At 33.6% G+C, this 27,985-nt stretch overlaps 4 protein-coding genes across 4 annotated transcripts; 1 reads left to right on the top strand and 3 right to left on the bottom strand.

Moving 5' to 3' along the window:
* Positions 1 to 296: 296 nt before the first annotated feature.
* On the bottom strand, positions 297 to 7,341 carry ORP1D (OSBP(oxysterol binding protein)-related protein 1D). Its single transcript, XM_028069925.2, has 8 exons — positions 6,356 to 7,341; positions 5,150 to 5,506; positions 4,408 to 4,495; positions 3,600 to 4,066; positions 2,219 to 2,374; positions 1,579 to 1,887; positions 897 to 1,241; positions 297 to 594 (listed from the first exon to the last, which is right to left on the bottom strand). Exons 1-8 carry the CDS (start codon positions 6,899 to 6,901, stop codon positions 409 to 411), a joined length of 2,454 nt encoding a protein of 817 aa, XP_027925726.1. The 5' UTR covers positions 6,902 to 7,341; the 3' UTR covers positions 297 to 408.
* Positions 7,342 to 10,809: 3,468 nt separating this feature from the next.
* On the top strand, positions 10,810 to 15,130 carry LOC114185432 (T-complex protein 1 subunit epsilon). Its single transcript, XM_028073149.2, has 9 exons — positions 10,810 to 11,139; positions 11,218 to 11,536; positions 11,641 to 11,989; positions 12,322 to 12,454; positions 12,591 to 12,643; positions 12,834 to 12,936; positions 14,071 to 14,237; positions 14,460 to 14,573; positions 14,677 to 15,130. The coding sequence occupies exons 1-9, from the start codon at positions 10,941 to 10,943 to the stop codon at positions 14,845 to 14,847; spliced, it is 1,608 nt and encodes a 535-aa protein (XP_027928950.1). The 5' UTR covers positions 10,810 to 10,940; the 3' UTR covers positions 14,848 to 15,130.
* A 399-nt stretch (positions 15,131 to 15,529) lies between these two features.
* Positions 15,530 to 17,457, bottom strand: LOC114163490 (putative pectate lyase 5). The gene is made up of 3 exons (XM_028047802.2): positions 17,246 to 17,457; positions 16,121 to 16,858; positions 15,530 to 16,044 (listed from the first exon to the last, which is right to left on the bottom strand). Exons 1-3 carry the CDS (start codon positions 17,374 to 17,376, stop codon positions 15,678 to 15,680), a joined length of 1,236 nt encoding a protein of 411 aa, XP_027903603.1. The 5' UTR covers positions 17,377 to 17,457; the 3' UTR covers positions 15,530 to 15,677.
* Positions 17,458 to 22,960: 5,503 nt separating this feature from the next.
* LOC114175680 (putative pectate lyase 5) lies at positions 22,961 to 25,128 on the bottom strand. Its single transcript, XM_028060466.2, has 4 exons — positions 24,921 to 25,128; positions 24,051 to 24,788; positions 23,699 to 23,837; positions 22,961 to 23,483 (listed from the first exon to the last, which is right to left on the bottom strand). Exons 1-4 carry the CDS (start codon positions 25,031 to 25,033, stop codon positions 23,262 to 23,264), a joined length of 1,212 nt encoding a protein of 403 aa, XP_027916267.1. The 5' UTR covers positions 25,034 to 25,128; the 3' UTR covers positions 22,961 to 23,261.
* Positions 25,129 to 27,985: the final 2,857 nt, after the last annotated feature.

The raw sequence follows: 27,985 nt of genomic DNA on the forward strand, positions 1-27,985 counted from the left end.
TAAAGTAATAACAAATAGGATTGTGAATTTGGAAGCAATTATTGTAATCAATAACTTTTTTAAAAACTTCTGACGTTATTCTTATTATAACAATCATAGGTCCTATATATTTATTTACCCATTAAAAAGTTAAGTGTATGAAAGTATTTAATAATTTGAAAACTAACACGGGATTAAATAATGATGAGTACAACAGATTTTAATGAAGTCCCTGGTGGAATGAAAGTTTTCTGAAACAAAGATTTGTTACTGTGAAAACTTGGTGAGTTCCAAGTACGCATATCAACATAAACTAGTTGCTGAGAAGGCATAAAAAGAATTAATACTTTTAAGAGGATGTTTATATAACTTACAACCTACAAGCAAATTCACATTTAACAAAAGATGAGAATTTTAAGGGCAGTGTATTCAGTAGGATACAGTGTCTTCCGTGGAACATGAAGGTAAATCACAACTCTGTCCAAATATATCAGGGATTCCATCCCAATTATTCTTTTCTCTTGTTTCCCAATATCCACCAATATATCGGTAGCAACCATCCTCATCCTTCTTAAACCATCTCGGTTGCCATCCTCTTTCTTGCATCTTTCTTGCCTGAATTATCAATCAACCACTAGTTAACAAAAATTTTCAATAAAACAAATCTTCGTCTACAAAATACCATCATTCTTAGGCTACCCAATAATTCTAACAAATTGCTACTACATATTATTTTTGACGGGGAGACAATAATTACTACAAAAGACTGCTACGTATGGACACGAAGCCTCTCTTAATGATTGAGTAGGGACAGAAAATGGGACAGACTGATCTGGAATGAAACTAGGATAAAACTAGTGTAGCCAATATACTCTAGATTCCATGGATCACAAAAGTCAAGATTTTCGATGATTTACCTGTCTCTGCAACTGTTCAAGTCTCAGTTTCTCTGCATTTGCCAACTCATATTCTCCGTTTTCTAAATGTCTTTGATCTGGTCTCAACCTTGAGTCAGTCGGGGGCAACTTGTCTAATAAACCAGGTAATATTTCATTCAAGGAAATTGCAAAAGGAGAGAGGTTGTATCTTGTCTTGGATACAGAGTTGTCCCTTTCCCACAATATCGCAGCTTCTGTCATCGGATCATAACCTTTTGGCTTAGAGGTTGGATCCCCTAGTACATAGTACATTGCTTCATCCCACTTCCCAATTAATATTGCTACCTTCTCTCCGGTTCTGTTGTCTTGAACAAATCCATGGACCTGCAATATATATAAGACTAAAAGTTATACAACTCAGAACACAGAAAGATCGGTACATCTAAACTACTCATCTGAATTGTCAAGTTTATAAATGTACTTTAGGATGATAACTGACATGGCTACTTCTATACTTTTTCCACTTAATTACAGAGTACAAACAGAATTTTGATGGTTTATTTGTTTGAACAATAAAGTGAGGGAAGAGATGGGATGAAGAAAAATGTGTTTTCAAATAAAAAAAATGCTAAACATAATGTATTTGAAAAAAATAAAGGTTATAATTTATCTATGAAATAATTCCTGCAGTCCCCATGTCTAGTAGCATTCATAATCCTACCTGATGTGGATTTCGGTCTATAATAGATTGCTCCTTGAATTTCAGTTTGCAAGAATAGTTGCCACTTCCCCTGATGTGCATGGTACCGTAGTGGTCACAATAAATTTTACCTAATATGATATTGTATATGGAAGTGGTGACCTTGCTCCACTGAAATGCTTCACCATCCTCAAATTGTAGAGTTAGGACCCCCACAGGATCTAACTGGATTGAACGCCCCCAGAATTTTCCTTTCAAATTAGAATCTGCCCAAAACTTCCACCCCCTTCCCTCACAATGACAAGCAACAATCATTGGATGATGACTAACCTGGAGCAACAACCATTAGATGAAAATTATCAGACACAAGATAGATATGAGGCATAATTGTACTTTTGGTCCCTGAGTTATCATAATTTTGCAATTTAAGTCCCCAAAATTTCAATTGCTCCAATAGGGTCTCCCTCCAAAGTATCACAGATGTGCAATTGACCAAAAGCACAATTAAACGTACACACAAATCACTCACTTTTCAGACTAAATGGACAAAAGACTACAATGAATTTTCAGATTAAATGACGAAAGGCAACACCGTAGCGAAGGGAAATTAGACACATTCTCATAAACCTTGACTGAAAAGTTAAAGCGAAATTCCAGTTACCTTTTCAGAAAAAAACTTAAGTCCTTTATCTGGATAGTCCGCTTCGTAAGTCTCCCCAAGTAAAGGATTAAAAGGTTTACATTGTCGACCTTCAGTTGATGCATAGCTGGATACAGCAAAAGCTGCAATATTTAGAATTCTCATCAGATCATTCCCCTGCACAACGCAAAACATAATTTTCAAACAATGCCAATCCAATAAACTAGAAATATAAAAAATATGCACTTAAATCTGAAGCTAAATATGCTGTTCATTTCCCAACTTTGTTCGACGTTAGTGAACTCGGATAGTTGAATGATACTACGTTTCACATTAAACGAAATTGTACGGGGGCAAAGCCCATATTGCTTATACAGAACTTGTGCCGTATTTAGCAGTATCAAAATCTAAGGGCAACTATCTACAAGCCTCAAATATCAGCGTAGAGCATGGTTTCAATTTCATGTTAGCTATAAGATCCTCCTCATTCAAGCAATATGTATCAAATTGCAGAAATTTTGTTTTGTTTTTTAAAAATGAAGTTCTTTTAGGCTCAGTAGCAGTTTTAATCAATGCACTCTCTAGGGATAATTTATTACCCAAACACAATGCAACAAAACTATACTTGGTTTCTTTCAAGCCTATAGCACTAGTGAGCTATTTTAAAATTAAAAAAAAAAAAAACACTTAATAGTAACATTCAAAACAGCTAATTATATCATTAATTCAGTTAAATTTTATGTTCATAAACCCCGTCAAGCCAAATATCATAATTTGGAAGGCACTGGCCACGGTCAAGTAGCTAACCCTCAGACCACTCCTGCCTTTACCTATCCACAATAACCCAAAAGTAACAAATTTGCATCCTTAATTTACCCAAGAAAATCCTAAACCAAACCAATTAACCCTAATGTTTTGGCAGGATTGCAACTAAGAACAATTTTGAATCTATATTGAAAGACATTTACTTATCTTAAAAAAAAAAAAAAAAACTCCACTTTTTAGGGGCAATGAAAAAAATACAGAGCAAAGAAGCCTTATTCACTATTGACACAGACTATCAAAGCTACTTAAATATTGAAATCTTCATAAGCAGCAATTTTCTTAAATTTAACCAAGCATGTCATCTAACCTTGATAAACAATTTTGAATCTATAATGACCAACATTTATTCATCTTATAAAAACTCCAGTTTTATGGGCAGTAAACGAATGCAGGGCAAAAAGGAATTGTTCAGCCTTGATCAAGCGCAGACTATCAAGTTACTGAAATGTTGAAATCTTTATAAGCAACAATTTTCTTAAATTTAACCAAGCATATTATCTACCTTGATAAATGAACCTAGGAGATCATGCGTTTAAAACTGCTTTGTGACAAAAGTAAGCACAGCTGAGGACCTGACCTGCTTTCCCCATTCCAATGCTCTATCAACCAGGTATGAATACTCTAGGTCTTCAAAACACTTTTGCAATGACGATAGTGGTTCATTAAAATAAACAGGGAGACAAACTCCTGAAAGATCCTTCCCAATATTGTCTTTAATAATTGACCACAAGCCAACAGGCTTCTCTTTTTCCTTTGGCTCTGGTAAGTTATCCCTTCTTTTGACATATGGATACCTTACATCTTTGATCTCCTCAAACCCATGCACACCATCATAACAAATATAATCTCTATCATATATACTGCCATTGGTCATACCTTCCCTACTTCGATAGGATGCACTTCTTAGGGCATCAGAGTACAAAAACTCATTTGTGTCAAAATATGTTCTATCATCATCATCTGTTTCAACATCTGCTCCATCTTGACTTTCATTATCCGCCACTGAGTCAGTAGCACTACCCTCCGACATCACAGAATAAAAATCTGAGACATGAAAAAGACAAGGAGTAAGTGGAGTGCAACTAACACGGAAACTACATAATCAAAACAATCAGTTTGTTAAACAAGATACGGATACTTCATTAACATCCTAATGCCTCATTCGTATGATATCCAACTACCATAAATAATGTTGTAAAAGAATGTCTTAGATCATCGATAGTTATTCAATCTCAGAATAGCATAATTGTTTAAATGGATTTGAATTAAAATATATGATCAGAACAAAGACTAATCATAAATGAAATTCATATGGACTTCTTTGTAAGTACAAATTTAAATGGTAGTTCAAGGCAAAATACTTGACAGTGGATATTAATACTCACCACTAAACCTTCTATTTCCTTGCCCACAGTATGATTCCCGTTCCTTTGTTTCATCAACTACAGTAGTTTCCAACTCTATTTTCTCTGTCTGCATGAATTATTTTAATAGAAAAATCAAACTCAACTAGTAAGAGAATTTCTTAATTTAATAGCAGACAGAAAATATAAGAGCAAATGCAATGTGAATTAAATAAATTCCATGACCAATGCCAAAAGGCACCAGCAGTGTGCAAGTTGAAGAGACGAATTGTTTGAGAAAACAAGTCTTTCAGTTCACATTACAATAAAAAAGTAACCCTACTTTTTCTCATGGTAAGCGAAAACCGGTGGCAGACCTAGGGGCAAGAAAAATCTGAGTAATCCAGGTGAGGCGTGAGTACATCATTGACAAAACATTACACTGGATTATTAAGGGAGGTTCAAAGAATATATCCTAATCCTGCAAAATGCTTTATATGAAATAAAAATGTCAATATTCATCTTAAAATCACTCTGCACACTTTTAATTACCTAAACCACTAGAAAGTAGAAAGGTAAGCCATGTAAATATAAACACCCAATGCTTCCATCATTAGGTTATTAATTCCTACAATTATATTTAAAATCTTCCGCGAGAGCTAGGAAAACTTTAAAACTGTTTCCTTGTCAATGCCGTGCAATCATTTTAGTATTCATAACCACCTATAATAAAACCGCAGCTTATATTAGCTAGAGGATGTGATTCAAAAGCATAGACAGATACCTCCAGTTGTTTTAAGGTGTCCAGCAGCATAACATGTTTCTGCTGAAGATACTTCAACTTGCTTTGGAGATAAGATACTTCGGAAAGCATAATAGACTCGCAGTCATTAATGATTGTTTCACTTACGCCTTCCTGTGACAATCGTGATCTCAACTTCTCCGTGGAAACCACAATATCTTCTGAAGTTGCGAGATCACTACTTGTTAGAGTTCTGGGAAAAAGATCTTTTGCTGACTGCAAGGCCTCAATCCACATGGCTCTGTCTTCTCTAGATACACACCGCAGGTGGAGAGTTTTTGTCCCAGTAAATACGGAAAGCCGCTTTTCGTCAGACTTGCTGGAACGAACTGAAGAAACCTGTGAACAAGACATTTACATTCAGACTTTAGCACTCACACAAAAAGACGAGCAAGGAAAGCTATATGTAATTAGATTAAAAAACTATACATCAAAGAATCGTTTTTGTCCATGATCGAAAGTGCAAGATATAAAAACAAACTCGTAATACTACTTCTACAGATATCAATTCAGCAGCAGCTAGTTAAAGACAATGTAACTGCAGGACCCAAGCATATTTAACCAGTAAGTCAATTACTCAATTTAACACAAATGTAGTGATATGCCGAAACAAGAAAGGATTCTCGGATCAATATTACGAATTCAACACTACTCGATTTTGGTCAAAAATAGAAAATTCACCGGTGGAGAATACATGTTTTAAAAACATTTCAGAGTGGATGCATGTATACATGCAAATGCAAAAAGAAACATGTACGCGTCAGTTATAGACGTTTCATACAATACGGTAATAACGACCCTTTACCCGCCACTCTCATACTTTCGGGAAAATTTGACGAAACAGCATCGACAAACTCATAAAACTTCGCTTTGAACAAAAATACAGAACTAAAACAATGATCAAACTTGATAAAGTCCAAGCAAAGGGGCTCGTTAAAATACAATTTCAAACAACACAAACAATAAAAAAATTTGCATGATACAGATGCACAAAACAGCAGGAAAATCATAAAGTTAAAAAAGGCACTTCAATATTTTATTGCAAGAGATTGGGAACAAAAAAATTGAGAAAAAGAGTGCATTCGTGATGGACCATAGCTACGCTTATTGTAAGTAAGTGCGTCAAAACATAATACACACACATAAATATAAACTTTATCGGCATCTGATAATATCACAAGAACAAACCTTCAAATGTATCTCACCGAACGGTTTGCATTGCTTCCCGTTGTTACTGTTCCCTCCCCCTGCCCCTCCAGAAGGTGCTCGATTCAGATTCCAGTTCGCCTTCTTCACGTACTTCGATGACTCTTCTCCGATCACCCTCACGCTCCTATCCCTCGCCGGACTCATCAAGATCTTGTCCGGACCGTGAATCTTGTAATAAGAAAGAACGCCATCTTCCAGCACGAACCACCTCGATCTCCACCCCTTCCCGTAATTCACCCACTTGTACAGGATCCCAGCGACACTCCCGGCGACGCCGCCTCCATTTAAAGCCTTCGAATCGCGCGGCTCCTCCTCCTCCTCGAGATCCGCAGCAGCAGCAGACGCCTTGACGGAATCCGCTCCCACGGAGGAATCCAGCGTGGAGAAGCTCGATTTGGACGCGTAGTTCACCGTCCTGACTGCCGCATCCAGCCCTAGCTGACACTGACCCGGCGATTTCGCCACCACAGGGTTCCCCCTGTCCCGATCGATCGAAACCGGAGCAATGCAGCACAGAGGATTCATCTTCTCCCTCAATCAAACCAATCAACACCCCAAAAACTCACAACAACACATGATCAAGCACGCAAACGGTAGAAATAAGAGAGAGAAAAGTAAAACTCACTCTCTCTCACACACACACACACTCGCAATCGCGCCACGCTTCGCTATCGATTCAGATTCCGAGTGAGATCGAAACGATCGGAGCATAAAAGGAGAGAGTGAGTTTGTTATGATTGTTTGGTTATATTTTTAGTTTAAAGAGAGAGTGTAGTGTATGTAGAGTAGTAGTGAGTGAGATACAGTTGTTGGTGTTGGGGTTGTGGCAGGCTATAAAGAGCTGAACCACACTGCTCACTGCTCTCACACATCCATTTAAGGCAGTGGTGAGTGAGTGAGTAGTACATGCCACCATTCCACCCCTTAAGCTAACCTCTCTCATAAATTCATAAATGCATGCTAAAACGGAATGAAATGAAATGAAATGAAATTTTGCGACAAATGAAGAAGCCGAGAAGGGACAGCTAACGTGCGCACTTGTGCGCAGAGGAGGGGAGTGGGGGAGGCCGTGTCCGTTGGGTGAGGGGAAAACGCTTCTTTTTTCTTTGGGCCAGGCCCATGGCCATGATGAGAAGGGGGAAACGTGAAATGACCTTTTTGCACTTCCATGTCTCTCTGCGACAGCGATGGCAACGAGGGTGAAAGCGATTGTTGAACCACGGGTTCCATATATTGGTCTATTTTTAACATGCTATTATGCTACAGTGCTCTACACTGTTAGTAGGATAGTGTTCGGGTTTGCTCAATGGGTAATATCCTTTCTTTAGCGTTGACCCAACAACCAACATCCAATTGAATCAATGCCACACTTGCTTTTGGGTGCATCAGATTATGGGGCTTTAATTGCTCCACTTTCTCTACCAAACTCAAATAAATTAATCACTTTCTTTTCACCTTCATCTCTACATGCGTTTCAACCTTCCCAATTTCCTTCCACACCCTCCAATGAGTTACGTTACGTTCTGTTTATGCTGCATTATAAAATTAAAATATGTGATACATCTCGGTTCTCTTAGGTAAAGTACGACTAAAGAGAACAAAATAAGACAAAAATATGTTGTTTTCTTTCTCCTCCATTAAATCTTGTCTTTAAAAAACTATATTCGTCTTTGTCTTCTAGAACATTCTCGTCCATCTTGTACCTCTCTTCGTCTAAAGGTGATTGAGTAGCTGTTCCAAAATATTTCTACTATTAATTAATTAGTTTGTACATTTCGATTCAATTAGCAAACTATGTTACGTTCCACGGACTTTAAGATGAAACAAATTTACAAATTATTGAACCAAAACTTAAATTTTATTTCAGCTTTCTAGATAAAAAGTAACTGTGCTCTTATAAATTCTACTTATTTTAATTTGGTATCTAGGAATAATATGTTTGTAAAAAATTGTGCCATCCCTGCTTTTCTTAATACTACCTCTACACTCAAATGTTAAAAAAAAAAAAACTAGTATTTGTATTTGTGCATGAGCGCAGGCTAATTAGATGTCAGTTTTTCTATTATTATAAAAAATAAAATTTAATTGCGTTTAGGTAAGGTTTATGTCATGTGATTAAATTAAAATAACGATAAAATCAATAAAAATAATTAATAATAGTAACGTATAATAAATTTTAACGTATCTGAATTATTTTACCAACAAGTTCGTCCACCAACAAGTTCGTCAGCATCATTTAGGATTGATCAATGTGTGACTGAATTTTATGCTCTAAAATAAATAATACACCGAGAATGCAGTAATTAATCCTAATAATATTATTGCTGGACTTGCATGTTTAATATAAAAGAATTAAAATTGAATAAAAAATAATAAATATTTTGAATGTTTGTAATTAAGTTCTGAATAGAATTAACCTTAAAAGTAATTTACATGTTTAGAAAATCAATATGTCTATTGAAATATAAATAATAAAGTTGTAAATATATAAATGATAAAACATGTGAAAAAATATAATAGACTATTTGAAATAATAAGTAGAGTTGACTTACTAAAAATATAAATTAGTGTATAAATAGATTCATGTATTGTATATTATATATTGCACAAGATCGGTCTAATAATTAAGTGAATAAAATCATTTGATGTGTATCAATAAATTCATATAATATATATAATATATGTATAACATCACTCATTAAGGTATATTCACATAATTAAGTTTTGAGTAATGTTTATATACTTCACTCAAATGTTAATAGTAAAGTTATCAAACTAGGTTGAAACCTGCGAACTAACTCACTCCACCACGAGTTTAAGTCGGATTAGGTTGAAATTTTTTTTACAAAATTTATTACGGATTAATTTTTGACTCGGTTATCTAGGTTGAATTTGTGGTGGGCTGGGTTGGCTCACCAACCCGCAAATAAAGGGTCACACAAGTGTTTTTTATTAAATTAGGCTTTGCATTTGAGTCATGTTAATTGTTTTTTTTAACTAACACATAAATAATTTTTATTTTTGTGATTTTGGTTTGTATTTAGATTATATTAAAGTTTATTTAGATTTTAATTAGAATTATAATTTAGTTTTGACTGAAAAAATAAAAATTTTGTATTTTTTTAATTTAGTAAATCCGTGAGCCAACTCATTTAATCCACTAATCCGTTGTGGTTCGGGTCGGGTTCAAATTTTTTTGACTCGCTAATAAGTGAGTCAGGTTGAGTTAGCTCAATACATGATCAACCTGTGATAGGTTGAACTGGATCGGATTACCCGTTTTGACAACTCTAATTAATATCATATCCACTAAACAACGATATTCCGCTGTTTTTTTTTTTACTTTTTATCATTATTCAAAAATAAAATAATATTATTGTCATTTATTTATTTATAAACTTGTTACGTTCAAAATAAATTTAGACTAAAGTATTAATAAATATATTTTTTTTATTAGAGAAAATTTGAACATATTGTTTATATTTGCTATCCAGATTAATTTTATGTTTCTCATTTTTAAAATAAAACAAAATTAAATATGTAATAATTTTAGTTCCATTGAATAAAACAGAACCAAAGAGAACAAAATAAGACACAATGTTTTGCTTACATTAAACATTATAGTTAAAGTATAAAAAAAAAATAGTAATTATTTTCTTTTTAGAACATTCTAACAAATGAATATAAAATAGTGTTGCTCTTTGTTTGAGGGGAGGTGATACTTTGGCACTTAACTTTTCTCCCACCTTACGTTCAACTTATAATCTTCATAAATTATTATTTTATTATAATATTTAATTTATTTTTATATTTAGGTCAATATAATATTTATTGTAAAGAATAAAAGTTGGTGTGAAAGTCTAATTTTCCTTGTTTAAAAACTACCGTAACCGCCCCGTGATGCCTAAATATTTCGCGTCTTTGTATTAAAAACTGTAATACATGAAATAAATTAGAATAAAATTTGAAAATATAAGTTTTTAATATCTTTTTTATTTTCAATGGTTAGTTTTATTTATTTGTATTTACCCTAGTATACGAATGCTTTTGGCTTTAATTGTATTAATTATTTTTTATCATTGAAATACAAGAATTAAAAAAAGGTTAAAAGAAAAAAAGAACTTTTAATAAGTAAAAATGAAAATATTTCCTACTCAAGATTTTGCTTGTACAATATTTTATAGTTATTTTGAATAATATTTTTTTTTTTAATTTATAGTTTTCAAGGAATTCAACTCTTCAAAAAGAATACATCAGAGAGTCCAGTAGAAAACAATACTCAAACCCAAACATTTACGAAGCATAATGGATAATTTTACAAATGGGCTTGGCTGTGGCTTCACAGCCCAAGCCCAACTTACAGAAAAATGTCTAAGTCGAAGGCCTTTGTACGAATCGGGTTGTGATTCGGTAATTGAAATATCAGAAAAAAGGTGGGAAGGAAGTAGCATAATAGAAGGTTCGGGTTAGGGCTTAAGAGTGTTTTTGCTCTTTCTTCTTCTTCCATTTCTTCTTTGCGATTGTTCGTTCTGTGCAAGAGTGAAGAAGAGATCGATCGATAAAAATGGCGTTGGCTTTCGACGAGTTCGGAAGGCCGTTCATAATCTTGAAGGAACAGGAGCAGAAGAGCAGACTCCGAGGTTTGGACGCTCAGAAATCGAACATCTCCGCCGGCAAAGCCGTCGCGCGGATCCTCCGTACCTCCCTCGGTCCCAAAGGCATGGACAAGATGCTCCAGAGCCCCGACGGCGACGTCACCATCAGTAAGTTCTACAAACTTCCTAGCATGTGCCACCAAAACGTGCTCCATTTCCTGCACTAACTCTTTTTTTGTTTTGCAGCCAACGACGGCGCCACCATCCTCGAGCAGATGGACGTGGACAACCAAATCGCGAAGCTCATGGTAGAACTTTCGAGGAGCCAGGACTACGAGATTGGCGATGGCACCACCGGCGTCGTCGTCATGGCCGGCGCGCTTCTCGAGAAGGCGGAGCGCCTCCTGGAGCGGGGAATTCACCCTATCAGGATCGCCGAGGGTTACGAAACAGCGTCTAGAATCGCGGTTGAGCATCTCGAGCGCGTGGCCAACAAGTTCGAGTTCGGGGAGTCCAATTTGGAGCCTCTCATTCAAACCTGCATGACCACACTCTCCTCTAAGATGTAACTGAAATGTTTTACTCTAACTGATGATTGATTGCTCTGTCTTTACTTGCGTTGCTTTCGTTCTTATTGTAATGCGTTTGTTGTTTGTTTTAATGTTGTAGTGTTAATCGGTGCAAGCGTAGCTTGGCTGAGATCGCTGTTAAGGCTGTTCTTGCTGTTGCCGATCTGGAGAGGAAGGATGTTAATTTGGATCTAATTAAGGTGGAAGGGAAAGTTGGGGGTAAATTGGAGGACACCGAGTTGATCTATGGCATAGTTGTTGATAAGGATATGAGCCATCCTCAAATGCCTAAGCAAATCGAGGATGCTAAAATTGCTATCCTGACCTGCGCCTTTGAGCCTCCCAAGCCAAAGACTAAGCATAAGGTTGATATTGATACAGTGGAGAAGTTCCAAACGTTGAGGTTGCAGGAACAGAAGTATTTTGATGACATGGTTCAAAAATGCAAGGTGGGTATTCTCTCCTTTTTTTAACCTTCTAATTGAAATGCCATGTTTCCTTGGTTTAACTTGATGGGGTTAGGGAAATGGATTCTCTCATGTGGGTAAACACTTAAGAAGGTCATGTGAGTTTATCTCCACCGTTCATTTTATTAAACTATCAATTTTTACGAAAAGCGTGTTCTGTATTTATTAACTATTTTGAAGGTTTAGGATCTAATCTAGTGAAAATGTGACTGGAGAGAATCAATTCCGTGTGCAAGTCTTTGGGATTTAAACTCGAATTAGCCTTGTTGAAATGAGATTGTGTTCCATATTGAAACTGGCATATTGGTTTGCAGGATGTGGGTGCAACCCTTGTCATCTGCCAATGGGGTTTTGACGATGAAGCGAATCATCTCTTAATGCACAGGAACTTGCCTGCTGTCAGATGGGTTGGTGGTGTAGAGTTGGAATTGATAGCTATAGCAACTGGTATGTTTTAATTTAAACTATGTATGCCTGGGAAGTTTGTGGGTTCTTTGCACAACTTTGTATCTTATGGTTTTGTAGATATTCTCCTGTTCTTATTTGCCTTTTGAACTAAGCAATGTTCTATTTGTGAATATAGGTGGAAGAATTGTTCCAAGGTTCCAGGAGTTATCTACAGAAAAGTTGGGAAAGGTATAATCTTGCACTTTATTTCTTTTAAGGGGTTTACAAGATCTGCAATTGTTTTGCAGTTTTAAACATTTTGAAAGTATATGCAATGGTGGCAATTAGTAATTTAGAACATCTAGCTGTGGTAGCTACATGCAATGTTTGTCCATTTGATAACACACTGAGCTACATTAATTTGTTTAATTATTTTAAGGCTGGCATGGTTCGTGAAAAATCTTTTGGTACGACAAAAGACCGAATGCTGTACATCGAACATTGTGCAAACTCAAGGGCTGTAACAATATTCATCCGTGGAGGTAAAGCCAGATTCCTTCATTGTACCGGTTTTCATTGAACTTTATATAATTAGCCTTTGGGAGGAAGTTAATTTTCTAACTGTAGCGTGTTCGGTATTGTATTTATTTCTTTGTTGCTCTGGGGAGTGAGTTTGAACTTTTAGACTATGTTTATATTGATGGAGGAAGATGGATGGAGTGGATTAAAATGGAATAAAGTGGTATGGAATATAAATGTATATAATAAAATAAGATACCCATTCTATTGGTTAGATACGTTAATGATAGAATGGAACATAATCCTTTATTTGGACAGCGAACAAACATAATCGATAATTATTTTTATTACCATATTTCTTATTTTGAAATACTAAAATATTATTTTTAATCTTCATTTGTTATATTTATCTTTCTACTTTTCATTACGTTTCTTTTTTAACATGTCGCTTTTGAATAGTTGTCTCTTATTTTTTTTTTCATTTGTGACTTATAAAATGCTGAGCTGATATATTTTATATAAAATAAATTGGGCCCTTTAGAACAACAACCCCACAGCAGTGTAAATGTCTCTCTTATACTCAAGAACAATATCCGTATAAGTGACAATGTTTCCATCAGACTGTTTAACTAACATTTCTCAAACATGCCAAAACTTGTGCAAAAGTCTTGTTTGCTAAAGTGGTTGGGATGTGAACCATGTGGCATAATGCAATAGAGGGGCAAGGAGGAAGGGTATGTGTTTTGAGAACGGAGGTGACTGACCAAGTGTGAGAATAGATGTGGAGTTGCTGGAGATGGTATGGGTGATTATTGCTTGCACAATGGCAGTACAATAGTATACATAAAATAAGAAATGAAATAGGGGCTCCATCTCATTCATATCCCCTCCTATTTGAGGGCTAATAATCCGTTGCTTATGTTTCTCATCCCTTCATTTTCAATCCCAATAATGAATCTCAAGTCTGTTACATTTCATACTCTCCATTTCACATTTCATCAATCCAAAACTTAGCCTTGAATATAGCCTCTATTTGTCTTTGCAACTAATAAGTTATGAAATTTCTCTGGAACTTTCTAAAGTAGACATTGGAAGATTGATAATTGTCTGTCTGTTCAAGCCTGACAAAGTGAAATGATTTATCTTCGTCTGAGTAGGTAACAAGATGATCATAGAGGAGACAAAGCGCAGCCTTCATGATGCCTTGTGCGTGGCTAGGAATCTTATCCGTAACAATTCTATTGTATATGGTGGTGGTTCTGCTGAGATTTCGTGCTCTATAGCTGTTGAGGCTGCTGCTGATAAATACCCTGGAGTTGAACAGGTATGGATATCATTAAGTATTTGCCAGATTAAGTAGTTGTTATATTTCCAGTGAATCGAATTACCAGACCTGTTTAAAGAAGCTATTAAAAATAATTTTGTTATCACTGGTCGTGTGTAGCGGGGATGCTGAGTTGTTGTCAATGCGTCATATATGATGTTATTGCTTAAACATTTTTTTTGGCTTTCCCCAATATTGATGGAGTATTTTCTTTCCATGCAGTATGCTATTAGAGCATTTGGGGATGCTTTGGAAGCCATCCCAATGGCCCTCGCTGAAAACAGTGGCCTCCAACCAATTGAAACATTATCCGCTGTTAAGTCTCAGCAAATAAAGGTAATGGATTGATGATGATTGTTTTTAACTATGATAAACATCTGTACCTGGTGTTGATATACTTTTATATGTATCGTGGCGCTGACCTTGATTCTGCCTTCAGGATAATAACCCTCACTTTGGCATTGATTGTAATGATGTTGGCACTAACGACATGCGTGAGCAAAATGTCTTCGAAACTTTGATCGGCAAGCAGCAACAGATCTTACTCGCTACTCAAGTTGTCAAGATGATATTGAAAATTGATGATGTCATTTCCCCATCTGAGTACTGATATTTTTAGACTCAGTCACGTTCTACATCAAGATTCTGAATGTTGCTTATAGTATTTTGTTTGATCGGTCTGATTGTAGTCACAGTCCGTATGTTTACTTGGAATGTAAGATTTTGGCCCGGTTTGTATCGGAGTTGGGCGGCTGTTTTTGTTTTTTTAATGCAATTGTTATCTTTTGATTTTTAAAACATTATGGATTAGTTGTTTTTGTTTTTAGACATTTTAACCTCTGTTTGTAGGCCGAGTGAAATTTTGTTATCTCAGTCTTATTTTGGGCCCTAAATGATTGGTTATTGAGAGTGAATGTAGTCTGGGCGAAAGTGTTTAGAGCTTTAAAGTCCTAGATTTTGTTGTAGTAGTGCAATTTTATTTGAGGAAGAAGTTCTTGACATAATTAATTGGAGCTGGAATGACTAATAAGAAGTTTGAAACTGATAATTTATCGCATCTCGTTTTAACTGTTTGCAATCCAATATTTGTTCATTCTTAGGCCAATTGAGTTGGCAGTGTGGCTGTGAAATGCATTCTTGGCAGGGGCTTCTGTCGTTAATACCATATCTAGAGAAATTTAATTCTGCTAAAGTGTAGTAGTCTGAACAGCATTGTGAAACCACGTACTAAAAGCATTAGAAACATGCAAACAGGAATCAATCTATTGCAGATTCATTAACTCAGATAGCGATTCATCTCTAATACTCTGTTATGTCATATTACTTATCCACGGCACGGTTCCATTACATCATACATTGCCCCTTCATGGGAACGAATGTAGCATCTTACAACACTCTAGAAAAATGGAAATTGTTGCACATTTTGAATTAGTTGGTTTGCTAGTGTCCGCATAGGTGGCCATTTTTGCATCTAAGTGCACCAGCCCCCGCAGTGAGTGAAGGCACAAGTAGAGGTGGTCTTGCTGCCATGCTTGACGCTCTGTCATATCTAGCTGTTGCTCCTGCCCCTGACGGTGTGAAGAAGGCTCCATTCAACATTAGATCTCCTTCAGACCTCCAATTCCATTTCTTCCACTCTCTTTCTGATGATTTAAAATGTTTGGTCACCTCTTTATGGTCTTCATCATTTGGAGCAAGAAATCTATTCCCTTGGCTGAAAATAGTTGGGGATGAACTCCCACCTATTGCGTAATGCTGCCAATGTGTGTAATCGTTGTTTACCACATGAAAGTATCCAAACCTGCATCTGCAAATATACCACTTCAAAATAATATTACACAAAAACTATAATACACATTTAGTATTATATTACACAAACTTACCTAGGCATTCTTCCTCCTAGCCCTTCTCCAAAATGGTTGAAGGCTATGGTCACTTGCATATTCTTGTCATCTTTATAGGAATCACTGTGGCCCAAGAGCATGACCTTGTTATGGTGTGTCATGTAATTGTTGGAAATGGTGATGGCCGTTGATCCATGAACAACATCAATCAGGCCATCAAAACAGTTTGACAGGGAGCAATGGTCCACCCAGACATGACTCGCACCAGAGATTGTGATCCCATCACCGTCCGATCTTGCACTCCAACTGCGATGGTTGGGAAAATCAGTGACATATCCACTCCCACCTCGTTTGCAATCATGAATGTGTATGCCATGAATTATGATATTCCTCTTGTTGTGCACTTTAATGCAAGGCCCTCCAGCAATGTGGATAGTTGCTCCTCTTCCATCAATGGTTTTGTAAGAATTAACAAGGAGATCCATGTGCAGCTTGATCACCATGTCACGCTTGAAAATTATCCACAAAGGCTCTTCTTGGATAACGCCATGTCTCAATGTACCTGGTTTAGGGTTCATAGGGTTATCACTGGGGTCACTCACCACATACACTTTCCCATCTCTTCCACCAATCGCATTCTTGCCGAACCCAATACCACAACTTGCCAAACGCTTGCGATTCCTTTCCCAGTTCGGGTCGCACCTCCAACAATCATCAATGGGGTTCCCCGTCCCACAAGAAAGGTACCCCAAATTTCTCCTTGACCCATTAATGCTCCTACAGTAAAAACTCATGCTTAAACACCAAACTACATATGTTTCAAGAGAGAGATAATAACCAGCACAAAGTCTTGTCCCACATTGGCAAATTCATAGAAAAAAAATCAAACTTCAGAAAGATGTTTAAATACATAAATTTGAATTTAAGATTGAAGATGGTAAAAGCTATGAACCACAGATTTAACTGAAAAGGTAAATTCAAGAATTCTACTTATAATAATATAGGATGAATAGTTGTTATTTTTAAAAATGTAATATCAAAGTTTAAACCAAGGATCATTATCTCCAAATGTCTGTGTTTTTTCTGGGTAATGCAAAATGTGTGTGTTTATCTTTTTCAAGACTGTAAAATATTGCAAACAAAGTATGTATGGTGGTAACATACTTTTCCACTTCCTGGACCACTAATTCAGGATCTTGAACATGAGAAGTAGAAACATAAACCACAGATGGGACAAGAAGCAAAAGGTGGAATGTGAATGTGAATGAAAATGCCATAATGTTTGGGAGGAACATTAATAAAGTGAGAATTTGTACAGTTCTGAGTTCCTATATTAAAGTGATGGAAAAGTTGAGTTTATATACCAGTACAAAGAAGGATAATGAATTTCTGATTAAACTATAAAAGCTTGTTTAATTTCTGGGATTAGTAGATTATTTATTCCAAGGTCAATTTACACGGTTATAGATTCTATATTTCAATTGGCAAATTATACCAATGAAAAGAAAAAAATAAAATAAAATCCATTACACGGAAATTCGAGACATGAAATCTGTGTCTGTATTAGCAGCTAAGAGGTACCCTTTGGAGTTGACAGCATCAAAATGTGACACTTTCTTTGTCTATCATCCATCAATTATGCTGCATGTTCATGTATAATTGGTCCTTAAATGAAGTACAATTTTGTTTTTTTATTGATCATTGATCTATTTCACCTTTCACTCTCATTTGGATCTATCATTTTATTTCGATAAATAATATGTTAGATCGAGAGTGGTGTCAATGTCTTGTATAATTAAACTCATGTTTCATTGGTATTTGTTCTCTTCAATAAAATTCCTTCTATAAATCTAACAAGTGATATCAAAATCTATTATTCAAGAAAAATTAGATGTTGCTGCTTTTGTGTAAGATTCTTCGGCTAAATAATTTTACTATTTGGATGTGCCCTTCTTTCTTAACGAAACGCCCTATGTAAATTCAAATAGTTTTATTTTATGTGTACAAGAATTCATAGGATATACCAATGCAAAATCCTGTGATCAAGGTGCTGCATGATTCATATAGTTTTTTTTCTTTCTTTTTTTCACACACAACATATTTAAGAAAAAAACATTTTGACATAAAACCAATATTATAAATAATTTTTTTTAAATATTTTATACACTTCTATACTCGAAATATTGTAGCAAGATTCGTATTTGCAGCATCTAAAATTAGTAAAAGAGCATGATTGTTTAATACAATTTTTAATAAATAATATATTAACTTTACTCTTTAATTTGTATTAAAAAACTTTAAACTGATGCAGAGCTAAGAGAGAAATAATTAATTTAATAAAAGAGAAGTAATTAACAAAAACTTTTTTTTAATGTTTTTGGGGTAGTTAAACTGCCGACTGATTTGTTTGTTTGTCCCAAGAAATTAAAGATGTCTAAAACCATAGTTTTTAAGGAAACATTATTCTATTAACTTACTCATGAAAAGTTATTATAAGAAGAGAAAGTATAAATATTTGTATAAGGTTCAAACTTGTTCTTTAAAAACCATGAAAAGCCGGGGCATAATAGAGTTAAGAGATTCTTCTAGCATGCGGCAGATATATATATTAAATAAAGGTCAATCATTTAATTTTTAGAATTGGTGATGTTATGCAGATGAGATTAGGAATAACGTGTAATATTTGCAAATTCTTGAAGTTAGATTACATAAAGTGACATCATTTTGGATGAACACAATTTAATAAATATTTAATTTAGAAAAAAAAAAGTTAAATTAGGTAATTATGTCTATATTTTGAAGTAGATATAGAGGAACTATAAAAGGAAAGATTTGTGAGCAAATTATTGTTATTGTTAGAGGTTAAAAATTGTGGGCTCCTCATAAGAGATAGGTTCATAATAATTTTGGACCTACATGTAGGTTGTGGAAGGTGGAAAGGCCCCAAAAAAAAGCAAGTACTTAAGGGGTTGGGGCCCAAAAAAAGTGATGCCAACAGGAAGTAGCATAGTCATAGAGGGTGAGAAGATATTGCATAGATCACAATGCAACCGATCAATATGATTTTTTTTGGTAAGAATGATATTTTGATCATTTTTAATTATTTAATTTAAAAGTTAAATATATTTTTAATTTTTTATGTTTTAGTGAATTTTAGAGTTAGTCTATTTTTGAAACTTTATATTAATGTAGTCCTTCATTTTTGGAAATACATAGATTTAATCTTTCTTACCAAATTTTGTTAAGTTTATTTAATATTTTAAACGTATTCTATGATAATATTTGACTTAACATTGAAGCGAAAATGTGTAAAGGAGTAAACAATTCAAATACTATCATGAAATGCACTTGAAACGTCAGATAAACTTGACAAAATTTGGTTAAAAGGACTAAATTTATGCATTTCTAAAGATGAAAAACTAAATTGGTCAAAATTTTTGAAGAGAGACTAATTTCAAATTTCATTCAAACTTGAGGGACAAAAATATATTTAACCCTTAATTTAATTATTTAGTAACGTGATTAATGATTCAAAGATGATTGGAATAATAAATTAAAAATGAATAAAAAGAATTAAAATATTAGTATTCATAATCTATGTGTGTTTAAGTTTCTTGAAATTATATAAATAATTTTTGCATCTCATTATTTTTAGTTCCTATACCCTATCACTCCTCTTGTCATTTCTGAAATAAATTGAAACAAATAAATAATTCTATTTTTTCTTTTGGAAATTAATTAATCATTCTTTTTATGAAAAACGTTTTTCAGAATGTTTTGATGGGGTGAGAAGTGAAATTTGATGGTGTAAAATGTTTTAGCCTATACAATCTTTCTATTGAATCTCCTCCAATAAAAGACCCATCAGTTTCACTTCTTTATATCTAAAGTGTTTTTGGTTTTGTTTACTAAGAGCAATTTATACATTTATAAATATTGAAGTATAAAAACACTACTATATCCTTCTTGACATTATTTTTAATTTTTAGTAACATTTTCCTTAAATAAATTTTATTAACATTATTTATAATTATTAGTACTATTTTCATTACTTTTATATTCCTTAACAAGGCTTTATTTTTTTCTTTGAATTCTAATATATACTAAAGAAAAAAAAAACAAAAACCCCCCAAAAAAATTAATAAAGAACAAATTAGATTAATTGACCTTAAATTCAAATTAATTGTCAAATTAATAAAGCAATAAGAGAATAATATTACAAATATAACAACACTATTATATAACCGTAATTAATTGTAGGAATTTATATCAAAATTATATTTATTTAAGGAATATAATTATTACATATTTTTTATAATCATGTAAATATAAATAGTAATTCGTTTATAAAAAATAACTTTGAAATCTGACAAGAAAATCCAAAACAAAAAAATTAATACCTGTCTTTTAATCTTGACTAAAACTCTAAACTTATTATTACAAACAATGTTTTGTAATTAAACTTCTTAAAAACATGATACTGACATTTCTTAATCTAAACAAAATAACAATCTATATCATCACAAATAGATTATTCCAAATTACTCAAAAACACATAACATATAACACATAATACATACCAATAATTAATTATACATAAATATATAATTATATCATTATTAGATGAATTTATCGTTTGAATATATTTAAATTGACAATTAAAACATCTATAACTTTTAAATTAAATTATTGATAATAATATTAAAATCTGTTTTCTAAACAAAAGTTTTAGAAAACAAATACACGACGCACTCGTCTCATGCTAATTATTAGTTATTATTAGAAAGGTAATCTTACATATAAGATTAACAAAATTCTGGATTGAGTATTTATAGATTTTTCGATATATAAGTTAAATAATCAATACACCTTCAACTTAACATATTAATTAAAATATTAAGATATCGAAATTTAATATTATTCGTGTTTTTTCAAGAGTTTTTAAACTTATTTCCCATTTTTATCATCTTACAGAAAGTAGTAATAGATAAAATTTGTACAGTTCCCAACTTCAATCCTCATGTTTTTCAGATCCAATGTTTGAAACTCACCACTTAAAGAGAGTGTAATTAATATATATAAGTCAATTAACAATGTGAAACGAAAATATCAAGTTAGATTGCTAAACTTAAACACAAATATGTAGTTTTACTGGATAATTTGAAAGAAGATCACCGAAAAAATACAACATATAAATGATTAATATCATTTTTAACCCAAAATTTTAAGATAATAACTTTATAGATTTTGATATCTCAATTTTTTTATTTTTACTAGATATGAAATTTAGATTCAGTAAAAATATTAGATTCACACTTCAATGGCGATTTACTTATATACGAAACCTTTCGTTATACAATGGCGATTCTGAAAATAACTGTTTGGCGGTGACATTTATAACATCACCAGTATCTTGTCGGAGTCACATACTAAACTTCAACTATTGTCATTTTGTATGTCATAATTTGGTGCCCTAAAAATGATTTCTTTCTTGCTTTTCAAACTCATTGGCTTGCATGTCAGAGAAAAATCCATCTATCGGTAAAAGCAACAAAGACTGTGTGTCTGATTCATCAATGCACCCACACAACTCATTAAAGATGCTTGTCCCAGATAATAGATAATCCTCCCATCTTTCAACTACGTGCTTCCAATTACCAATGACCATTCATAAATCTATTTCCTTTTCACACCATGTGAAGATCGTTATCTTCCTCCACATCGTACTATTAAATATCATATATATCTTAAATTATTTTTAAGTCTAATTTAATTTTATAAAATTAATTTGTGAGATGATATTTGTATTTATTTATATATTTTAAAAAAATTAAAATTAGTTTTTCTTTGAAACTTTGGTCCAATTTAATTTCCTAACTTCAAAATTGCGTGAATTTAGTCTTTTTAAGCAAATTTTGTTAAGTTTATTTAACGTTTCAAACGCACTTTATGATAATAGTATTTGATATGTTTACACCATTTGACACACTTTTGCTTTAATATTAGCTAAAAAACTATCATGAAACGCATTTGAAACGTCACTTAATAAAATTTGGTTAAAATGACCAAATTCACTGAATTTTGAAGTTAAAAGACTAAATTGGGTCAAAGTTTCGAAAATGAACTAATTTCAATTTTTACTGCAAATTGAGGGACCAAAAACATATTTAACCTTATATTTTAAGCTCGTTTTATTTCTAGTTAATGTGAAATTTTTAACATATATCTTAATATCGGATAACAGGATAGGTTTGACAAATAATAAATTTCACTGAAATAAATCTCAAATCACTTTTTATTATCTTAAGAAATTTACCTTAAAATTAATTCAATTCCACAAAATAACCTGTAAAATAAGATTTGCATGTGTCATAAAGTGAATTGTATCATATATTATGTTCTGTTTGTTGTTTTGTCAAGATGAAATTAATTATAGATATTGTTATGTGAGAAAGTTGGTTATATGATTAATAGTTAAGTGAAAATAAGTGGTAACATTTATTATACATATTTACATCTCTCTTATTAGTTAAAGATAAATCTTTTATAGCATATAATATAAGCTACTCCACTCACAATACTGTAAGAAGACTCTTTGTCTCCTTTCTTCCTTCTTCCACAGTGTATCTTCCCAACAAAAAACTCACTTCTTTGTTTTTTCTTTCTTCTGATTTTACAACATTTAAGCTTTTTTTTTTTTTTTTTATAACAAAATCTCTTTATATACTTTAAATTCATTATATTTCTAATCGATATAGAGTCTTCAACAAGATTATTGTTGAATAATTAAAAAGAGAAAAATTTCTTATGTAGATCAGTATATTAAGACGTATTAAAGGTACAATAAGATGAATATGTACACAGTATGGACACAGCATGTAGGCATTACAACGAACTACGACTTTTTTCCATTCTGGTTTTTCATTGAACATTCAATTACATCAACTCTACAGCTTGTGTTGTTTATCAACCTCATCATACGAAACCACAAAGTGGATCTTTTGTAATGTGAGCACAAGCTAAGGTTGTCGTTACAGCAAAAAAAAAATGTCTAAAGAGTTACATATACAGAAAGTTGAAGCACTTGGCATGCATTATTGTGTGCCTTTTATTACTGTGTAATATAATATAGTAGTATGATGTAATAATTTTATTGGGTTGTGTTGGTGAATGGTTGAACTCAGCAACGTGAACCCTTTCTACATCTAAGTGATCCTGCTGATGCTGTTAAAGAACTCACAACTGAAGATGGTTTTGCTGCTAAACTTGATGCTCTTGCATAGCTTGAAGATGAACCTGCTCCTGATGCTGTGAAAAACGCACCGTTTAGCATCAAATCTCCCGTTGACCTCCAGTTCCAATTCTTCCACTTGCTCTGTGCTGCATTCTCCCTCTTTGTCACCTGAAATTACATTCAATTTTTCATTCTTAACTACCACCAACTGTAATTAATAACAACAACAACATCTATGTTCTGTCTACCTAAATTCTAACACCAATTATGACCAATCCACAAAGTGGATGTGACATTAGTAATTTATGTGTTACTTCATAAAGTATGCTGCAGTTAAACCTTTAAAAGCTAACAGAGGAAAATCTCAGTCTTCTCCAACTAACCTCTTTGAAGGTATGATCATTAGGAGCAAAAAATCTATTCCCTTGGCTATTGATTGTTGGAGCAGCACTCCCTCCTATGGCATACATTTCCCATTGTGTGTAATCATTGTTCACCACATGGAAGTATCCATACCTACATCTACAGATGTAAAAATGTTAAGTGAACTTTAAGCTTAATTCGGTATTTCAAAATTAATTGGTTTGTAAAGTGAAGTTTGTCCTCATTTATATTTTATAAACTCGTTTTATCTCTGATCGATGTAAGATCTCTGATACATAGATAAGGTTTAAGTATGGAGAAATAGGTATCCTTTATAAAGAATTAGGTGATCCAAAGAAAGATCTTTCTCACCTTGGCATTCTCTGTACCAGCCCTTCTCCAAAATGGTTAAAGGCAATGGTGACTTGCATGTTCTTGTCCCTAGTGAAAGTATCACTGTGGCCCAAAAGCATGACCTTGTTGTGGTGGGTCAGGTAATTGTTGGAGATGGTAATGGCAGTGGATCCATGGATGGCATCAATCAACCCATCACGGCAATTGGAGAGAGAACAGTGATCCACCCAAACATGGCTGCCACCAAAGATGGAAATGCCATCACCATCTGAGAGAGTCCTCCACCCATAATGGGTGGGGGAATCTCTCACATAGGCATTCCCACCTTGTCTGCAGTCATGGATGTTAATCCCATGAATGATAATGTTGCTCACATACTGTATAGTAATGCAAGGGCCACCAGCAATGTGCACACTTGCCCCTCTACCATCAATGGTCTTGAAAGAGTTCATCATAAGCTCTTGCTTCAGCTGAATCACCATGTCACGCTTGAAAATGATCCACAGTGGCTCCTCTTGGATCACACCATATCTCAGTGTTCCTGGCTTTGGATTCACAGGGTGATCACCAGGGTCAGTCACCACATATATCTTACCATCCCTTCCTCCAATTGCATGCTTTCCAAACCCAATGGAACACTCTGCTAAATTCTTCCGATTCTTTTCCCAATTCGGATCACACCTCCAACAATCATCAATGGGGTTCCCCGTCCCACAAGAGAGAAATGCCAAGTTCCTCCTTGAGGCATTAATGCTCCTGACAGAAAAAAGCAAAAGAAAAAGAAAAAACATAACATGAGTTTTGGTTAATTACCCTTATAATGCTGAAACATGGTAGTACATGCTCAAAAGATGTTGTTAATGAGAAAAGAAAAGCTTTGTTTCCTACTTTTGTACATCTTCCACCACTAGTTCAGGATCTTGAAGTGGGGAAGAACAAATGCAGGAAGGTACAAGCAGCAGAAAGAGCAACATAAATGACAGTGGAATTAGAATTTCCATAACTGCTTGATCTGCAATCAGAATCACAAACTCTACAAGAGTACTACTACTGAAAAGCAAGGAGGATAAAGGAATAGTGTGCTTGTGAGGAAATGTATGGACATTTTACACTATATATAGGGAACAAACTGGAAAACCGTGCCTCATATCTATAAAAAAAATATTTGGTACATAAGATCCGAGATTCCCATGACTTAAGGTAATCAATAATCATCCTTAATACAATACTTTATCAGTATTCTGCTAACTGTTTAGTATGCCATGGACCACCTCCTTGTTGTTTAATGTTAAGTAAAAAGTACTCAATTTGTTATGGTGCATTAGAGCTATGTCTTACATTGTATTAAGTGTTTTAGAATGTTGTTTCAAAGTTTAATCAGCAATTAACTGTGCGCCGACACATACATTTGTGTAGATGAAATCTTTGTCGGTTATTTACTTCATATGGAGTAAGGTACTTCAGTAGTTACAGCGTGCAGACCCCACTTCAGTGACCTTCTCGTGCTGATCACTTTCATCTGCAATCTGAAGTCACTATGGCCGCTGAAGTAGGTTTCTGCTCTCTACACATTGCATACATTAAAATGATACTACGATTCTCATTTTTTAACTTTCATCTTTTATTTCTTAACATGACTTAGTGTGACTCATTGATTCTTTCGAAATAATACAGTATCGTATATGAACTTCAAATTGCAATCTTTTTCAGATCCTGGGGTTGTGAAATGAAAAATGTGCATTCATTTATTAATTTGTGTGTGATGATCCACGAGCGGTACGCGAAACTAGACACCTTATCTAGCAAAGTGATGGGATGAGAATGGATAGAAGGGAAATTTATTGTGAGCATCATAATTTTTTTACGGAAGAAGAAAGGAAAATGATGCACACTAAATGATCTGACCAGAACACATGTATCAGCGTGAAGTGCGCAGGGAAAAGAAATGTGATGAAATGGAATCTAGCTGATTTTCTTAACATCTCTCATTATTAATAATGAATAAAAGATTCATAAAGTTTCAAAATCCTCTATGAAGAATTTAACATGAGATATCATAGTTATAAACGTATAAAGTTGAGAGAGAAGGTGAGTTCAACTTTCTTGACTGATACTTATGAGTTATAAGGTTAATTTGATGTGATTTTTAGTTTTGTATCTAATTAACGTAGAATTGACTTTCTAACGCAGAATTAGTACGTGTTTGGTTTTAAAAATTCATTAAAAGATAAAAAAAATCACAATCAGGTTGAATGTTATTTCTGCGTTAAAGAATTAGTTCAGTTGGAATCAATTCTCCGACAGTGAACCAAACACATCCAGAATTGATTGTGAGTTCAACTTCTTCTAATCGATACTAACAACTAACTTTGATGGATAGGATTAAACTTAGTGATGAAAGGGATTAGGAAGAGGAAATTGAAAGGGGTGTGGTGTAGGACAGTAGGAGCTAAAGAGAGGACACATGGGAGGACCGTACGATCCGTGAATGTGTTGAGATGCATAGATGTGAAGGCATGTTAGCCCATGTGGGCAGTGTTTACTTTTGATGGTTCTGTAAGTGGGGTCTACTTGTTCTGTATGAAATCTCTGCCCCTCATTTCTTTGACCTAATCCAAGAGTCAGATATGCTTCCACAAATTGGGCCAAACTAACCATTCTGTAGTTTTGGGTGGGAAACTTTTTTCACCAAAACTCACTAATACTGCAAGATTCCAATTGGGTGATGAACAACCAGGCTCACAATTAAATGCTGCTTTTCCACTCATGGCCCAAACACTTATTAAAGAACAAAAGTTTGTGCTGTATTCATCCCTAATACTTATTTGCTTCGATCCTATCATATAAATAATATTTGAGTTAACATTAAAGCGAAAATGTGTTAAATGGTATAAATAATTCAAATATTATTATGAGATGCATTTGAAATGTCAGATAAACTTAACAAAATTTGGTTAAAAGGACTAAATTCACGCATTTTTAAAAATAAATGACTAAATTAGTTAAATTTTTTAAGAAGAGACTAATTCTAAATTTCACAGGACCGAAAAACATATTTAACCCACAAAAATACATCATATATACAAAACACAATTTTTCAATTACACTCAAAATTCGTTTAAGAGATCAATGATAACATAAAAAAATCATCTTTAACCCTCTAAAACATTTTTAAAAGTAAAATCGTAACCGAGTTCGTGCTACAAAGTTGAAAGTACTTCCATTATTATCTCAATATCTCAAATATGATAATTGATCTTAACAACTTTATCTCAACCAATTTATTTTCAGAACAACAATAACAACCTAATTTCAATAGTTATATATATACACATATTTTCTAAAGCATTCATAAATTTAACTTAATTTCATGTCAAATCAAGTAGGTAATAGTGTTGATAGGGTTTTATTCATATTTAATGTTCCACTCTATTGTCTTTGAAGGAGGATAAATGTGGTGAACACAAACAAAAAGACTCATCCACTTCAATTGAAAAGTGTGATTTAGTTTATGGCATGTGCAGAGTGTCACGTGGCACATTAATTTCACAGAAAAATAAGGATGCATGTGTGGTTCAAATATGATAAGATAGATCAAAAGGTTGCTTACATTATTAGATATATATATTAGTATATAGTATACTGACTTGTTTTTCACTGTTAAAGTAAATTGAGTTAAGAAAGAAAACAAAGTTATTTAGCTGATATTTTTGTATGTCAGATGCTAAATATTCATTATGATTGGATTATATAGCAAATTAATTAATATTAGTGAGACTTTGTGTGATAGAGTTTGTGATAACAGTGCATGTGATTCAGATTTGAATATTTTGTGATATTGGTTTGGTGACACAATAGTTTACTCTGTGTGTAAACTAAAGAAAAGAAAGAAGCAACTGCAATTAATGCATTCACAAGTGATTGCAGAAAGGAAAATGCATAACGAAAACTTG

The sequence above is a fragment of the Vigna unguiculata genome, chromosome 1 (assembly GCF_037176805.1).
Source record: "Vigna unguiculata cultivar grain cowpea cultivar isolate G323 ecotype 2 chromosome 1, ASM3717680v1, whole genome shotgun sequence".
NCBI classification, from domain to species: Eukaryota; Viridiplantae; Streptophyta; class Magnoliopsida; order Fabales; family Fabaceae; genus Vigna; species Vigna unguiculata.